Below are 18872 nucleotides of genomic sequence, written 5' to 3' on the forward strand. Positions count from 1 at the left end.
CTCATCTAAATGTGACCAAACATGACACGGTCATGCCACAACCAGGCCCAATTTCATAGAACTGCTTAAGCAGAAAATATTTCTCATTGTCTGCTAAGCAGAAATGAGCATAATACCAGTCACAAACTGTACATGTGTAAACATGGTTTGACTGGTAACCTTATTATGATAAGCATGTTATGCTTAGCTACTTTTTTGTGCTCAAGCAGCTCTATGAAATTGGGTCCAGGACATTTTCACGTGAATGAAAAAATCAAGGAAGAACACAACATGTGAAATTTGACGCCATTCTTTTGAAAAGTTTTGTTGTTGTTGTAAATGATCTTTCAGACAAATTTTGTTTTCAAGCTAATTTAATGTTTGAATATAAGGCAAGGTTTACATGATAATTGACCGTCGTCTCCATCTCAAATGAATTTTGTGCAAAATTTCTCTGCTGAAGACAAAAACATTTCGAAATGCTTTGGAAATATCAAAGTGAAACCCATCGCCAAGATGGTTGCCGTCAAAAATTTCACATGGGTCCAGATGTTCTTTTGAAAAAGTATGTCAACTGAAGCTTTTAGAAGCTTAGTTAGTGAAGACACTCAAAGCACACCGATCGAAAAGTTGAGTTTTGACTCCAATGGTTACATTCACAACCACCACAACGCCCAAGAGAGATTTCATGTTTACGTTGTTATCGCACATCTTACCTGACAGAAACATCGCTTTTCCCTTTTGAGTTTGAAATACTCAAAAACAAACATTTAGCTTCTGATACTATGAAGAATATCTTTTATGACTAAATCGTCAAAAATTATTTTAAGGAATATTTATCTTCACTATTTTCTCTACGTTTTCTTTCTCTGATTTGCGTTTAAGCTTTCAATTATCCAACTGATTATTTTTTTAAATCATTGATGAAACCACGAGCAGACATGAGTTTTCAAACCCAACCACCATCCTCCTTAAATATCCACCCTCAATCTCATCCGAAGGCTTTCAAAAAAAACTTCATGCTGACATATTTTTTCCGCAAACAAAAACAAACAAAAATTTTTTTTGGAAGAAGTCAAGAGAAATGTACTCACACTAACCTTCATGCCATCCACTTCCAGCTTGAGTTTGACTTTATACGAAGCGGACGCCGTTAATAATCTCTTCTTCTCACAGCACAGGAGAATGTCATTAAACTGGACGATTGAAATAAAGAACATCAAGAAATCAAAATACTTGTCTCTTACAATGACTAAATACAGTGTCAACTTGCTGAAAACAGCGTCATCATTGTATTTTTTTTATAAAACTGAGTTCTTATTAGCTCTTATATATATATGTTCATGTTTATAATATGTAAAATACTGCACAGCGTTTTGAGATTTTTTTTTATGTAAGACGCTATATTAAAAATAAATTATTATTACATAATAATAATAATAATAATAATAATAATACTAACAAGACTTGTAATGCGCACATATCCACCCTGCTGGGTGTTCAAGGCGCAGTAAAACCAAAAACAAAACAAAAACAAAACACAACACAAAGAAAAACAGACACAACAAAATTAGTCATTGAAAACCTGTGACATAAGATAAGTGTGACCTTTGGAATAAGTACGGGCATGAAACGGCAAGTCTGATCATATAGTAGCTCTTTAGTTTTATTGAGATCTGTAAACGGTGAATCTGTTGGGTGAAGACACGCAAAGACGTCAGTTAAGGTCTTCGGCCCAAAACAGAATGATCATACAAAATATACAATAATAATTACATAAACTAAACTTTAAAAGAATAAACAATGAAACGATAAAACAATACTCGCGGTTCGCGCCAAAATTAAGGACGCGACCGCCATCTTGGATTTAAGGCAAATTAACGGTGAAATGCAATATAAACAGGTTATTTCCAATCCCAGAAGCAATGATAAAATAAACTAAAGGATCTCCAAAATGTTACATTCAGTAACACTGCTAAGATTATTAGGAAAGGCTCTAGAGGTAATAAATATATCTAAACACCGCAAATCAATAAATAGCTAGCGTGATGTTGCAAAAGCAACCAGATATCCACTAAAGTCAACAACATTCTATAAACAAATTGAGACTTGAGGATAGTGCTTATTACACACTATTTAATCTAAGTAGTAATTAGGAAAACATTTAAATGCAAAATATAACAAGATCTTTACCTGTTGGGTGAAGACACGCAAAGACGTCAGTTAAGGTCTTCGGCCCAAAACAGAATGCTCTTGAACCGGAAAGCAGCCCGCAGAGGGCGCTAGCCATGCAAGTAAAGCAAATGATTACGTAACATAAAAATAAACGTGGGGGGGGGGGGTCGCATCGCACCCGTGACATTATTCCCCCTGGAGAAAAATGTCGTCCTCGGCATGCAACTAACATAACCTATGTTACATATTTACACAATGGAAATTTTACAACTTATGAAAACAAAATGGTGGCAAATGTCTTCCATACCATCCAACCTTTAAACAAAACTCTGGTGTTCCAAGCATTTAGTTAGAACAACAAAAAGGTAAGTATTCTATAACTAAGGAGCAGAACACCAGTAATTTAAATACATCTCTAAATGGTTCCTTCAAAAAAGACTCTGTCATTTTGGTAGACAAAACTTAATGCAGAAGTTAATTACATTACAACTTCAATATCTTGACACATTGAAAGTAACAATTATAACGAAATGAACATAACTCAGAGAGATTTTTTGTTTCTTTCTCTCTATAACAGTATTATTTAAATAATACTTCGTTATCTTCATTGAGTTACAATCAATAATAATACAGTGTATATACAATTTGGGGGGGGGTTATTAGATGGAACTGTGTTCTTGCAGAAGGAGACGCAGACAAGCTTTTCTTCTTGTCTTAGCCATAGTAGGCTCTTTCCACTTGTCGAACAGTCGTCGTCCATTGCATATCTTTTCTTGGCGTGATGTATCTCGTGCTTGCAGTTGTTTGGTTTGACCTATGAAGTCATAGGTAAACCTTGTGGGCGGCTGTCTGTTTCTGATAGGTCTAGGGCTCGGTGGCGAAAGATATACCGTACTTTCAGTGTCGTTCGACTCATCTGTAACATCAATAGTTTGGGTTTCCAGTAACTCAGGGGTAAGTTGCGGTGGTGCGACAGGAGGGGAAACTTCAACGACATTGCTTGGCTCAAGATCTATGATTGGTGTGAGGACAGGAGGTGATAGTGACGGAGATAGTGAAGGAGACATTGACGAAGATTCAGTTTCTACTGGGATGAAGTCTATGTCTATCTCTTCGTCGCTAGTTTCACTATGATCCATGATAGTTGGAACTTTCTCACTCTCCTGATGTTCGTCTGACTCTAACTGGGTTTCCTGATGTGGTTCATCGGCTGTTGTGTTGTTCTCTTCTAGTGGGAGAAACATGCATGGAGTCAGCATGTTTCTGTGCACAGTTCTTTCTCTACCGTCACCGAGGGAGCGGAGGCTGTACACAGGTAGATCTTTGTGCTTTGAAATCACAATATAGGGCTGTGATTCCCATCTATCGGCTAATTTGCATGTGCCAATGAGGTTCTTGTTTTGGATGAGGACTCTGTCACCTAGACGTAGAGGAGCGATGGAGGAACCTCTGTCATACAGGCGTTTCTGTTTCGACTGCGCTTGTTTGACGTAGTCGCTGGCCCTTGTGTATGATTTCTGTAGTCTTTCTCTCAGCTGCTCTACATAGTCCGCATAGTTTGAAGTAGACTCTCTCTGAGTGGAATTGAGTCCAAACATCAAGTCGACTGGTAGATTTGGGTGTCTACCAAACATCAGGTAGAACGGAGCATAACCGGTGGAGTCGTGACGTGTGGAGTTGTATGCGTGTGTCATTATTTCGACGTATTGCTTCCAGTCTTTCTTCTGATTTTCTTCTAATGTCCCAAGCATGTTAAGGAGCGTATGGTTAAAACGCTCTGTGACGCCATTTCCTTGAGGGTGATACGGGGTAGTTCGGCTCTTTTTGATGCCACAGATCTTGCATAATTCTCGGATGAGGTGGCTTTCAAAGTTGCGACCCTGATCAGCGTGTAGTCGTACAGGAAATCCGTAGTGCTGTATTATCTTTTCCCAGAGTATCTTAGCAACTGTGCCTGCCTTCTGATCGCGAGATGGAAACGCCTGGGCATACTTGGTGAAATGATCTGTGATTACCAAAATGTTTTCATAGCCACCTTTGCTTCTTTCCAGCTTGAGGTAATCGATGCAGAGTAATTCCATAGGCTCAGTTGTGGTGATGCTGACCAAAGGTACACGCGTTTTTGTAGACGGAGTTTTTCTTAGGCAGCATCGCTTGCATTGTTCACACCAAGTTTTGATGTCACTTGCCATCTTGGACCAAAAGAAGCGGGTTCTTGCGATGTCGAGCGTTCTTTCGTAGCCCAAGTGACCGAAATCATTGTGGAGTGATGTCATTACTGTGTCTCGAAATTGTTCAGGGAGAACAAGCTGTTCAGCTGTTGATCCGTCATGGGTCTTTCTGAGACGATAGAGTACGCCGTTTTTCATGTGAAGCTTTTCCCATTGTCTTAGGTACATGAGGCATCCGAGCTTTTCACAACTCCTCTCTGTTCTGGTTGGTTTTCTTCCTTTCTCTAGATAGTGTATGACTCTGGATATGTCCGTGTCACTTCTCTGAGCGGATATGATGTCTTTCTCTTGTAGTCTCGGCAACTCATTTGATGGGAGTGACGTGTGACTCTGTGTCATGACATCGCATCTTGCAATTGGAGGTTCGATGAAGGGAGTTGTTTCGGGTGGGTGACTGTTGCAGATAGCTTGCACGATGTGGGGAGGAATTGTGATTGCATCCTTTTGGAATGACAAGAGACTTCTTGAAGTATCAGCTTGCGATTTGCGAGAGAGTGCATCAGCCGCTCCGTTGTTCTTTCCGGGCTTGTATTTAACAGTGAAATTGAACTGAGATAGTGCCGCAATCCATCTTTGGCCTGTCGCATCTAGTTTGGCAGATGTAGTGACATAAAGGAGAGGATTGTTGTCTGTCAGCACGGTACATTGGTTGCCCAGAAGATAGTCTCGTAGCTTGTCAGTAATCGCCCACTTCATGGCTAGGAATTCTAACTTATGTGCTGCGTAGCGAGATTCGGCGGGGTTGAGTCCTCTGCTTGCGTAAGCGATGACTCTCTCTGTTCCATTTTGGACTTGGCTGAGGACAGCTCCGAGCCCTACTCCTGATGCATCGGTCTGGAGTATAAACGGGAGTGAATAGTCGGCGTAGGCGAGGATCGGTGGAGATGTCAAGTACTGCTTTAACATGTCCATCGCGTTCTGACACTCTTCTGTCCAGATGAAAGGTGGGGTTACAGATGGAGAGGTGTTTTTGGTATTCTTCTTCTTTCGTCTTGGGTCACCAGCAGTGAGCTTGTAGAGAGGTGAGACAACGTGTGAGTATCCTTTAATAAATCTTCTATAGTAGCCAGTGAAGCCGAGGAAGCGTTGTAGTTCCTTGCGATTAGTGGGGGTTGGCCAGTGCTCTACTTGTTGCGTCTTCTCTGGATCAGTACTAATGCCTTTGTTCGAAACGATGTGTCCGAGGTATCTAACTTCTTCTTGGAGGAGGTTACACTTGGACGGCTTCAGTTTCAGACCGTGTTGCCTCAAACAGGAGAACACTTTAGAGAGGCGGTCGAGATGGTCTTCGAAGTTGGCAGAGAATATGATGATGTCATCGAGGTAGAGAAGACACGTGACGTAGTTTTGCTCTCCGAGACAAGTCATCATCAGACGTTGGAATGTAGCTGGGGCATTTGCTAAGCCGAAGGGCATCCGATTACATTCAAATAGTCCCATGGGGGTAGTGAACGCTGTCTTAGGTATGTCTTCGTCTTCCATTTGAACCTGCCAGTAGCCTGATGTGAGATCTAGAGTGGTGAAGAGTTGAGCATTTCCAAGAGCGTCCAGTGCTTCATCGATGCGAGGGAGAGGATATGCATCACGTACAGTTTTGCTGTTCAGGCGACGATAGTCAATACATATCCGCAGTGAACCATCCTTCTTATGGGCTATCACTATCGGTGAGGCGAATGGACTGTTACTTCTGCGGATGACACCTGCTTCTTCCATGGCCTTGAGATGATCTTTGACAGCTTGGTATTGTGAAGGAGGAATTCGGCGGTGAGGAAGTCGAAAGGGTTGATTGTCTATGAGTGGGATGGAGTGCTTCATCGTCGACGTACATCCAAAGTCCAGGGGACTGGATGAGAATACGTCAGAGTAATTCTGAAGGAGACTCTCTAGCTGCTGCTTTTGTGACTCGCTGTCTAACTTCGCTTTGGATAGGTCAACAAGTGGTGTATGTTTAACATCTCCTGGACTTTCATGGACTTGGCTCAGCTGATAAGAAGGAGAAACATCTTCGTCTTCCTGTCTAGCTTGTAACGTTTCGTAGTCTTCATTGAGTGGTAGATCATCAATGCGCTGGATGTATGCTAGCTGTGCGAGTTTGCAGTTGCGTTTGATGGTTATGGGCTTGGCGGAGATGTTGCAAAGTCTCACGGGTACTTGGCAGTTAGATTCAACATCTGTGACCAGGTTGCTAACTTTTAAAGATGAAGAGCTTCGAGGAAAGTTTTCAACTACTGCAGTGTACGGACCTTTGCCAGGGGGTGCCTGACAAATGATGTCTACTTCTTGGCCTGCTGGTATCACTCGGGGGTATCGGCCGATGTACCTAGCGTAGCCGATGGTACCGTCGCTGTGGCTACCAGGTTCTGAAGCAGAAATACTGTTGAAGGCTGCATACCATGCAGAGCTCTTCGGAGGCAGGAACTTATTACTCTTTGTCACTTGATGGTCTCTCTTCACTGCTCTGATGACATTAGTACCAATGAGGACTGGAACGTTTCTACGGTAACTGTCTGCTTGTACAACAAATGTAGGAACATCCTTGTAGACGACGTCCATTATAGTGATGGTTAAAGGGATGACACCTCGGTGAGGAACGCTGTGCCCACTAGCACTTTCGATGGAGACTTCTGAAGGAGAAATTTCCATGTTCTGGAGCTCAGGGTTTTGCCTCAAGATGTCTTCCGTTATCGACGTGATCTGGGAGCCAGAGTCTATTAGGGCAGTGTAGTTCACACCATTAACGTTGACGACGTCTTCGTTTGTTGGACCAATCAATTGCTGGTGATGGAGAGGTATGTTACCACCGTGGCATATTGAAGACAGACGTGGTGCAGTGTTTGAAGGAGAACTTACTACTGGGCTCGCTGATTCCCGGCCTCTGACGGCTTGCCCATTGGCCGTGGGCCGTTGGAGTTTAAAGGGGCACTTCTGCATCCTTTGGCAATATGACCTTCATTGCCGCATCTGTGGCAGTAGAACACTCGTTGACCAGAGGCATGTTGGTCTGTTCTTGGTTGCTGAGGTCCACGTGGAGTTTGATGAGAGATATCATCTACCCTCAGAGCTAGTTGATGGACAGTGGCGAGAAGTTCTTGTAACACATCATGATCGGTAGTTGGTTTGGGGCTCTTGACATCTGGCACTTTCGGTGAGGATTGCTGATATGGAGGACGAATCTGCTGCAATTGTTGAGCTTGAAGCTTGGTTCCTGTCTTTGCAGCTGCTGCAATCCTAGACTCTCGTTCCAGTTGACGAAGTTCAATTTGAAGTTCCCAAAACGTCATATCTCTGGGCTTCATCGGTGCGAGTCTCTGTGTAACTTTCTCGTCTTTGACGCCTCTCATAAATTGTTGCGTCAGCATACTGTTTCTATTAGGAAAAGGGCGACTTAGGGTTGACTTTTCCTCTATGGTTCTCAGCGTTGCCTCTAGTTCGACGGCGTAGATGCTCGGTAGTTCGGTGGGATGTTTCACACGCTCATAGAAGCTGGCTAATGGATCACCAGTCAGGAATACATCTCCGAACTGTGCTTTGAGTTCTGCAAAGGCGTGGCTTGGGGTCTGATGTGTTGGATGGAGATTGAGTACAAGTTTTCTTGCAGCGCCACCAAGATATCTCACGATGGTAGAAAACTGGATTTCTTCAGGCATCGAAGTAGTTTCGATGAGATACTTCACGTCTCGGACCCAATCTTCAATGGCGATTGTTGCACCTTGGTCACGCCCTGTAAACATAGGTACACTTTTCACTTGATGTGATGGAAGTAAACGGTGATGAGATGAAAGCGTAGTGGAGTTGCGGTCAGGTAGGTGGTGATTCTGAGGTGTGAGAACTGGATAGTCGGTTGAAGAAGAACCTTGTCTCGGCACTTGGCTAGACCTCAAGGGATAGTCATTTGAAGAAGACCCTTGCCTTGGCAATGTGGTAGACATCATTGGAGTTGACCGTTGTGCATGAGTACCTGGAACTGATTGATGCAGTGAGCCTCGGGATAGTCTTCGCTCGATGTTTCCCAGTTGCGAAAGCATGCGATCGGTTGTTTGCTGGATGTCGCCTAGTTCTTCTTGGAAGGGAGAGGTATGTTGAGGTCTGTTCGGAAGAGTTCGACGAGATGATCTGTGACCAAATGCTGCTGTGGACGATGGGAATTCTTCCTCGTCAGACATGCTTCCAAGAACACAGTCCAAAGATAAAATACAGAGTGACAAAGTATGCAAAAGAACACAATTCAAAAGTATCAAAAATGGTCATCAATGCAATACCTTCACAAAATGTAAAATGGCTGTCAGAAAAAAATGATAATATCAATCCAACTGAAGCAATCATGAAATGCAATCAATGTAACCAATGCAAAAACAAATCAGCAATAGCAAAATATAATCTTTGAATGCAAATTGGAACACATCAATATTCAGAAGAAGAAAAAATTCTGTACACAATTGAAGTACCAGAAACAATGGAATTTTCGTGCGACAATTCTGAAGGAAATGACTTCAATTATCTCTACCCAATTGAGGTAATAAAGAGAAACTTTCACACAGCTGGACAATCAAAATGTCTCAAATACAATACAAAAGAATTTACAGGTGTTCTTTTACACCCCAGGAATTTAGCATCTCCAAAGGCAAACAACAATGTATGGATTAAAGTTCTTTTCAGCTGAATGAGAACTTTAAGTACCTACTCCCATTAAGTGGACACCTGTCTAAATGCCAGACAAGATTAATGACTCCTAACAAAACCAACAATACCAAATCCGAATCCAAAATACAATTGAGACTTGATTCAATCAAATTCCAATAATGTCAATGTTCACAATGGGAATTGTTCATCAGCTGCTTGTCTGGTGGTAACAACCGAACGCACTCTTAATCGGCACAGTGGAAGAGTACAAAGGAGGTCTTTAGTCCGTGTGACAATGCTATTGTGTTTATTGTCCTGATGATGGTGCTTTCCCGATCGTATGAGTTTAAACAACTATGAGTTTGTCCAATATGGAGGCGATCGAATTCTTTGCGAGAGTTCGTGAAATCTGCAAATATTGGCAAAATGTTCAAGAAGACCGCGGTAAACTTGTTCTTGATGTTGACGAAAATGTTCAACAGTTCCGATCGTGAAGAAAAAACATCCGGCACTCAGGGGCGTTGAAAAGGCTGGATAAGGTTGCTCAATCACGGGTGATCCAAGTCCGATGGTAAGGATACGGCGGTCCGAAATTCTTCACGTCTGGAGTGTTGAGGGTCTCTCCGTTCCGCGGGGCAGGGTTCAGGGGGGAAGGCCGCTCTGCCCGCTGGAACCCGGCTGTCCTGGCTGGGGATGCCTTCAACGTCTTGATGGGGTAATCTGTACCGGTCACAAGATTGACGGGTATAATGTACTCTGACGATCAAGTGATGCTTGATGCCGTCGTCGATATGCCCGTACCCGGATTCTCCACCAAATGTGACCCTTGGAATAAGTACGGGCATGAAACGGCAAGTCTGATCATATAGTAGCTCTTTAGTTTTATTGAGATCTGTAAACGGTGAATCTGTTGGGTGAAGACACGCAAAGACGTCAGTTAAGGTCTTCGGCCCAAAACAGAATGATCATACAAAATATACAATAATAATTACATAAACTAAACTTTAAAAGAATAAACAATGAAACGATAAAACAATACTCGCGGTTCGCGCCAAAATTAAGGACGCGACCGCCATCTTGGATTTAAGGCAAATTAACGGTGAAATGCAATATAAACAGGTTATTTCCAATCCCAGAAGCAATGATAAAATAAACTAAAGGATCTCCAAAATGTTACATTCAGTAACACTGCTAAGATTATTAGGAAAGGCTCTAGAGGTAATAAATATATCTAAACACTGCAAATCAATAAATAGCTAGCGTGATGTTGCAAAAGCAACCAGATATCCACTAAAGTCAACAACATTCTATAAACAAATTGAGACTTGAGGATAGTGCTTATTACACACTATTTAATCTAAGTAGTAATTAGGAAAACATTTAAATGCAAAATATAACAAGATCTTTACCTGTTGGGTGAAGACACGCAAAGACGTCAGTTAAGGTCTTCGGCCCAAAACAGAATGCTCTTGAACCGGAAAGCAGCCCGCAGAGGGCGCTAGCCATGCAAGTAAAGCAAATGATTACGTAACATAAAAATAAACGTGGGGGGGGGGGTCGCATCGCACCCGTGACATAAGTTTTGAGAAGAGACTTGAATTTTGCGGTACAAACACAAGATCGAAGATTAAGTGGTAGAGAGTTCCAGATGCGTGGCGCGGCTGAAGAAAAAGACCTGTCACCCCATGAGTGTCGAGACTTGGGTTCAATGAGGAGAAGCATGGAACTTGATCGAAGATTCCTTGATGGAGTGTAAACTTGAAGCAGTTCAGAAATATAGTGGGGAGCCTTGCCATTTAGAGCTTTGTGGACAATGAGCATCAGCTTGAAGATGATTCGTTGAGAGATAGGGAGCCAGTGTAGTTGTTTCAGAATGGGGGTTAGGATTTTCTAGACAGTGTCACAATGCGGGCAGCAGTATTTTGGAGCCGTTGAAGTCGGGAAATCTGGTTGTTAGGAAGACTGTAGAGAAGAGCATTGCCGTTGTCAAGACGAGAAGTAACAAATGCATGAATGACCTTTTCAGTGGCACTTTTGTCCAAGTACTTGCGAATCTTACCTATATTCCTGATGTGATATGATGATAAACGAACAATATTGTTGATGTGTGGCTGAAGTGTCATCGATGAATCAAAAATAACCCCCAAGTTCCGAGCTTTGTATTATTATTGCGCTTAAGCACACCCCTGCAAGGTATGCGGGACTACATTTTTTGAAGTATGAGACCTATTCCTTTACATGGCACCATGAAGGGTTTACAAGGTGCTCTGGGGCAACATGATGCTGATCAGATCAGGAACACCGGGGTGAACTCCTTCTCTTCACGACACCCTTGGTTAAAACTGGAGAAATCACATCCCTGCGTATGTTTATCATTGTGTATAGGCAAACTGATTGAGTGGAAACAAACTGAACTGAACTGAACTTACTAAGTAGATGTATCTGTCCTGAGGATCTTTACTCTTGTTGGCAATCTTGATGATCTTGCCCTCTTTCAGAAGGTGTCTTGTTGGATCGATGATGTCTTCACCTTCGATCTTCTCATTAATCTTAAGAAGTTTCTCAAATTGCTCCTGAGGGGGATGGGAAGAAATTCACAGAACAGTATAAGATCAGTAATTATAAGAAACAACAACAAAAGATAAGTTTAAATCTGAAAACATACTGATTAGTTCAAAGTCAAAACCTCCTATGCAAATTCAAATTCATGAAAAAAGTCTTCAAGTACAATTAAAATCAAAACTTAATTCCCCCAATCATTTCCCTTATTTGCCCCACTATTATGAAAGTAGTTTTCACCTTTAAAGCATGTGGCCAACATTGGTAATTTTACCCCAAACAAATGTACACTTTGTGTGACCCATCGTTTACATAAAGTTATAAACACATGAATGTGTTTAAAGGCAGTGGACACTATTGGTAATTGTCAAAGACTAGCCTTCACAGTTGGTGTATCTCAACATATGCATAAAATAACAAACCTGTGAAAATTTGAGCTCAATCGGTCTTCGAACTTGCAAGATAATGAAAGAAAAAACACCCTTGTCACACGAAGTTGTGTGCGTTAAGATGGTTGATTTCAAGACCTCAAGTTCTAAATCTGAGGTCTCGAATCAAATTCGTGGAAAATTACTTCTTTCTCGAAAACTATGGCACTTCAGAGGGAACCGTTTCTCACAATGTTTTATACCATCAACCTCTCCCCATTACTCGTCAGTAAGAAAGGTTTTATGCTAATTATATTTTTGAGTCTTTACCAACAGTGTCCACTGCCTTTAAAATCAATTGGTCAAAAGAGTAACCAAAATAGAGTGAAACAAAAATTATTATAAGTTTTCAAAAATCTGGTTTTGGACTGGTGAAATTAAAGTAATTTTTCTCATGTTTCAAAACTACAGAATTTTCAAGCAAAAGAGAAGCTTTCAACCATCTTTATACAATAAGTAACATTTTTATTTCCAATCATACCAACATTAGCAAACCCTTTAACATGTTTCATTGTCAAGTCAAAAACCAAACTACGGTGAACTCTAACTCTACAACATCAAACAAAATTAAACAAAAAAATTAAATAAAAACTTCAGAGGAACTCCATTTAAGGAGAAACAAGAAAAACCCAAGGATTTCCTTTTCGGGTACCGCTCGGTTCCCAGTTTCCTAAAAATACCACCACAACCTTTTCAAAAAGTCTGGGTTTCCCCGCAACACAGCACGCACAACATCACAGTCAACAGGTCTGCATTATAGCTACCAGACATAGAAAGCTGTTGTACATGTATCTTGTTGCTCAAGACCCCAAGAGAAAAATAGCGGGAACAGAGTAGTGGCTTAATTTAGCACGCCCTATAACCTCCTGCCAAGAATACGGAAGTAGGAAGCTGTTGCACTTGACATTCGTTACTCAAGACCCAAAGGGGAAAAAAGCGGGGAAAAGTGTCCGAGCTTGATTTAGCACGACCTATGACCTCCTGGCAACAATACAGAATATGGAAGTTGTTTACTTTGACATTTTGTACTTAAGACCACCAAGAAAAAAAAGCAGTAAAAAGAGAACTTGATTTAGCATGACGCCCTGGAACCCTCCCGCCAAGAATTTGATCTTCCTTTTATAGGCAGCTACTGAAATGTCATAAGTGACTGCTGGCAGGAAGATGGCAATTTGTCAAGGGAAATTCATCTTTTCCTGTAGGCACAGCGAGAGAGGGGGGGGGGGGATCTGAAATAACGATAGCCCGATATAGGTCAAAATTGTGCCCTGAGTGTGTGCTTGGCAGCCCCTGGAGGGGCCAGGAACTCATCACGGTATTCCCGTTGGGTTTCCAAGATTCCTAAAACAGCAACAACCATTTACGGTAATAGCGTGCCCTTTCCCTATGGCAACGGAGTGCGCGCACTGAACGTCGGGTGTATTTGAAGAACACCCCCCCCCCACCTCCCTAAAAATAAACCACAACTTTTGCATTGTGGGTGAGTCACCCTCAAAATAGGATTTCAGTAAGAGGTCTTGAGTACTGCTTTAGGTATTCAAAAAAACTCCTAATGTTAAAGGTAATGGTAGCTAATCACATTTTTTTCAATTCCTCTGAGAAATTGAGATTTTCTTTTATACTGGAATAATGTGAATTTGGAACAAGTGTATCTTAATGCTGTCCAAATATTTATGGTTTCACTTGAAAGTTGTAAAGAAAGAAAATCATCAAAAGTCAAGAGTAAAAAAGTACAAAAAAATTAAAGATTCTTCTAGTAAAGAGACAGTCTTTTCAGTTGAGGGAAATTCTTTTTAATAAATAGATATTTTCTTTTTAGTCAAGAGAAACTCTGTATAGAAGAATGGACAAGAAAGTGTACATTCGTAGATAGAATGTACAAGCCGAAGGTTGGTACATTGTAGGAAAAAATCCTAACTTTAGAGTGTATTCTCTGACTTGTACTTTGTCAAAATGACGTTTGTTCAAATTTATAAATATTTTGCGAAATGTATTTAAGCTTGCTTTACAGTGCAACCAGCCTCGCTACCATGGGCAGCGCGCCCTATCGATACCTCTCGTCTCGTCACTCACCCCTGGGAGGGATGTACTAGGAAACAACGCTGATTGGCTAAGAACATTGGTAGGGCGTTAGATGTCATGTGGGTGCGCACATAGTTTTATGATTATTTGCGTGTTGACCATGCCTGCGTTTTTTATGACAAAAAAACATTTTTTTAAACCAAAAACAAAAACATTCTTTAGACGAAATACATGCGTGCGCGCGTAGAAAATATTGAATAATGAATATGTACGCTCATTAATGGGTCATGTAAATGTGCAAAGACTGTCTTTGTCAAGTTGGACTATCACTTTAGTGTGTAACAAATCTACAGTTTGACTTGTTCAATAAACCCAAAAGTCATAGATTCATACAGCACTGTTACAGACAGTTATTTCTTCACACACCATTGATTTTATTAATAAATGAAACATATGGAACCATCAATTGTTTACTCAGGTTTTTTTCTTTCAAACAGTGACCCCCCAAAAACATGTCACAATAGCATCCTCAAGAAAAAGTGCTCTGTCCATTTCTGAAATCTGTGATGTAAATTTGTTTGTGTCTAAAAAGTATTAATTTTTTTTGAGGATTTAAACTGAACGCTAGCATGTGAGGAGTGAAATTTGTTTTTGTGCATTTCCTGCATAGGGCTTCAGTGATGAAACCGCCACCACAACTTCCAAAATGACAGCGGCCGCTAAAAGAAAAAAAAGAATCTGATGCCGACCAATCATGACAAGGGCGGAAGTAGCTAGTGAATATCTTTTATATTAATGGACAACAAAGTCTACCCAGAACCCAAGTCTGGTCAACAAAAACAGTGCAGTTGCACTGAAAAAACGTCAACAGTCAACAGTTGTGGTGTATTTATCTTGTTGACAACATCCGACAACTTATTTGGTACTTTATTGGAAGCAACAGATGACTACTACCCACCGCCCCCCCCCCCCCCCTCCACCTAAGTCCAATCGCTCTCTCATAAAAAAGGTTGCACCCCAAAAAGTTTGCAGTGGACTTTGAAGTAGGGTTACTAGTGTGAAGTGCGTCCCGTGTTAGATTTCCCTTGTGCCGCTTCGTACCATGTGACCTAACCGCAGACATTCTCCTGCTGATAGCCCGAGGAGGGGGGTTGGGGGCGGGGGGGGGGGGGGGGGGGTTGGAGGGAAGTCCACGTCTCTCGTCATCTGCATCTGTGCGAAGTGCACCTTCATTATTAGAGTGAGGGGATCAGGAAGTGATTGTGAGTCACCCGATGATTTCACCGCAAAGCATCCCTTCAAACCATCCCCCGTAATCGGACAAGCTGTGTCTTTACTACTAGGTGATGCACTACCAAATATAAACTTGTGTTTTTGACAACATCCCCCCCCCCCCCTCTACATGTTTTTGCGTTGAACGCATTTGTTTAAAAAACATTACTGAAATATTGTTTTAAAACTGTGTCTCTACTACTGGAGGGTGCGCATTTTGTCAAATTCATTTGTTTTAAAAATACTTCTACCCTTAAAACATTTCAAATCTTTACTCAACACTAGAATTGAACGATAGTATCTGAATCATTGTCAACATTTAAAACAAAGATACTACACAAAGAAGTATTACACAAAGAGATTTCACAAAGAGTTAAGACTAGTCTTATCTCAAGTTACCCGTCCTAACTTAGGACTAGCCTTAAGTTTCTAATATCTCTTAGGACTAGTCCTTCGTAAAATAGACCCCTGGGCTTGTCCACTTGTGACTTTACTGGCCCAACGCTCAAAGTATTACTTTTTAACCTTGTGCTTACTGATTTCCTGCTTATTTTTCGCTTAGCAGAAAGTTTTTAAGCAATATTGGCTGCTAAAGCAGCTCTAACAAACTGGGCCCAGGAGAAACTTTATACTTGCAGATGATGGCCTCAAAGGAGCAATCAGGCTATCATCATGTGAAAATAAACCATTCACGTAGAATTGACAACCGGAATGAAGGTATTATGGAAGAATTGGTTGAGTTGTTATGACTACATCAACTCACCATGGATTTCATCATGTCGTTGGAATGCTTTGCAGCTCCAGAGATGATTCCTAACGCCTCTGCAAGAAACCAAGAAAAAGGAATTTCAGTTTGGTAAATAGTTTTGGGAGCGCGCTAGGGGTTCTATCATAAAAAGCATTCATACATGTATAGTGCCAAAATCCGCCTCAAAAGGCGCTCAAGGTGCTTTTCAGATTAACAGAAGAAACCAAGCAGGCAGTAAACAGACTGAAAGCATTAAAGGGAAGGTACACGTTTGGTAATTGTCAAAGACCAGTTTTCTCACTTGGTGTATCCCATCATTAACATAAAATAACAAGCCTGTGAAAATTTGGGCTCAATTGGTCATCGAAGTTGCAATAAAATGATGTTAGAGAAAAAACCCTTGTTGGACAAGTTTGTGTGCTTTCAGATAAGACTAAAAGACTTCTAGCTAGAAGTCTTTTATAATTTTAGTGAGAAACTACCTCTTTCTCAAAAACTAAGTGAGAAAACTGGTCTTTGACAATTACCAAACGTGTACCTTCCCTTTAATGCTTTCAGTCTTTTATGACACGGTGAAACGTGCGGAAACAAGAATGGGTTTTCCTGTTATTTTCTCCTGACTCCGATGACCAATTGAGCTTAAATTTTCACAGGTTTGTTATTTTGAGTAGAAGTTGTGATACATGATACAAGTGCTTCCACTTCTTTAAGATTTTGGACGACTCAATTGACAAGAAAATGACAGAAGACTTACTCTCTGCACTGGGTCTATCTCTGGCATCCTCCGGCAGCTTTCTTAAGTACTCTGCATTCATGTAATGAAATCACAAAAACCTTTAAAGTAAATTCTCAAAAACAATTTGGAGCATACATAGCTCAAAGTACCTAATGGACCAATGGCCAGGGTCCAGTAATTTTAGCATTGGGCCTGGACCTATGAACAAACAAGCCCAGTCCTTTTACTAGTTTCTTTCTCCCAAATACATCTATTTTTTCCATTAATTGTGCAAACTCCTTCCTAAAAAGTGTACCAGGCAAGGAGTCCCAAAGGGATGCAAGCATGTGGAATAAAGCTGTTGGAGTGGCTCTTTGGAATGTTATTCATCTATAACTTTCGTTGAATAGTTTGTGTAAAAAGAAACCAGAAAAATACAAAGTCCTGACAAGAAACTCTCCTGCTGTCAAATATTTATTCATTTATTTATTTATTTTAAACCTTTATACATAATACACAATAATTACAAGTTAGACTGGGGCTGTCAAGGTTATACAAAAGTATATAAACTGTCATCTTGAGATGTGTGGCACCAGACCCCTGCCAACAATAAAAATATAGTTATAAACATAAAATAAAAAGGAGATTGCACTCAAGTGCTTTTAAAATTACATATTAGAAAACATTAAAACAACAGCCGGCCAGTTGGCATACCTTTTAGTAGGAGTTCATATCTGGGTATCCTCTGTACTGGAGTTAACATATGATGTTGGAGAGCGAGACCCCCACATTCTGGAAGTTGCTGTGAATAAGGGTGGGAGAAAAAAAATATGAGCGGTGTACCAAAACAAAAGTTGCGTGAATTTGTAAGTTTTACAGAGATCTCCCTATTGGTTTGTGATGGAAATAAGTTCCGAATGATAAAACTTCATCTTCGCCCTAAGAGTTATGGTTGACCCTTTGTGACCCTGGTTAGGATGGAGTTCCACTTCTGTCTATCCAGTGCAGATCGATATGCAACGTTTATTGATAAGCCCGTGAGTTCTTTGATTCCGTCTGTCCAACGAAGGGTTTGACTGCCACGTGTACGACTACCTGAAACACATCCTTGCAAAAATTTTTTCTCCAGGTTGTCCCCCTCTCTTCTGAATCTGTGACCAAAGTATTGAAGCTTGTTTTTGTTAATTTTTGATAACAAGGTGGGTCTATCTACTCCTATCTGGTTTCTAACAAAGACATTGGTCTTGGTTTTTTTTCCATGATATTCTCAGCATTCTCCTCCACATCGCAAAAGCATTAATCCTGTACCGGTCTGCTTTTCCCACAGCCCACGACTCAGATCCAAAACTTCATATAGTAACAAAATCAAATAATTGTCCATCTATTCATCCCCAAATCATCAGAACTACGACAACAAAATTAAACTCCCCCAAAGACTAATTAAGGTTGACAAACTTACTCACCTGCAATTCCGATATAGCTGCGGCAAATTTAGGCACTTTAGACGTCCACGAATTGAGTTGTTTCATGGCATGGTTAAAGTTACCGACGTAGAAGGAGTAGAGCTTGAGAAAGTGTGCATTGTCCTTCAATACCTCCCCTAAACATGGATTCGTCTCCCTAATGAAAAAAAAAACATATTTCTATTATAATTTATAGACAGGTCTCTCCACTACTAAATGCATAAAACCATGTATTATTTTAGTTTAGGTATTAGAGAATGAATTAAAAACAACAGTTATGTCCAAGTTTTACTAGGGCACTATGCTGTAAATGATTGTTCTTACACTTAAACAGTCTAGGTACTTTTCGTAGGACACAAAACACAATGTCAACAGAATAACAAGTCACAACAATTATTCTAGCATGTACAATGTGTTTTCGTGAGCTTGTTTTACTGTTTCTCAAAAACTACAGCACCTCAGCAAGTATATATTCGAAGAAAGGCTTTTTACACCATCATCTTCAAACAGTGTAATGTTAATCTGTGAGCATTGTGTTTTGTGTTACAAAAAGTACCCAAATCCTTTAAAGGAGCGTTACAGAATTGGTAAGAAATAAAATTCATGAAGATCACAGATTTAAATAGAACATACACGGTCTAATGATGATGATAGTAGAAA

General features: G+C 40.8%; 1 protein-coding gene across 5 annotated transcripts in view; it reads right to left on the bottom strand.

Annotated features, from left to right (window-relative positions):
* Positions 1 to 18872, bottom strand: part of LOC139951846 (uncharacterized) — a 112517-nt gene that overhangs the window by 16817 nt on the left and 76828 nt on the right. For 4 of the 5 annotated variants that reach the window (XM_071950930.1, XM_071950917.1, XM_071950938.1 and 1 more), the window contains 6 exons: positions 18213 to 18369; positions 17464 to 17551; positions 16789 to 16839; positions 16050 to 16108; positions 11435 to 11578; positions 1074 to 1175 (listed from right to left, as the gene is read on the bottom strand). In XM_071950930.1, coding sequence (XP_071807031.1) covers positions 1074 to 1175; positions 11435 to 11578; positions 16050 to 16108; positions 16789 to 16839; positions 17464 to 17551; positions 18213 to 18369 — 601 coding nt within the window. The remainder of the gene's footprint in view (positions 1 to 1073; positions 1176 to 11434; positions 11579 to 16049; positions 16109 to 16788; positions 16840 to 17463; positions 17552 to 18212; positions 18370 to 18872) is intronic. The other variant, XM_071950922.1, reaches the window with a different exon arrangement.

Source organism: Asterias amurensis, chromosome 2 (assembly GCF_032118995.1).
Source record: "Asterias amurensis chromosome 2, ASM3211899v1".
Lineage (NCBI taxonomy): Eukaryota > Metazoa > Echinodermata > Asteroidea > Forcipulatida > Asteriidae > Asterias > Asterias amurensis.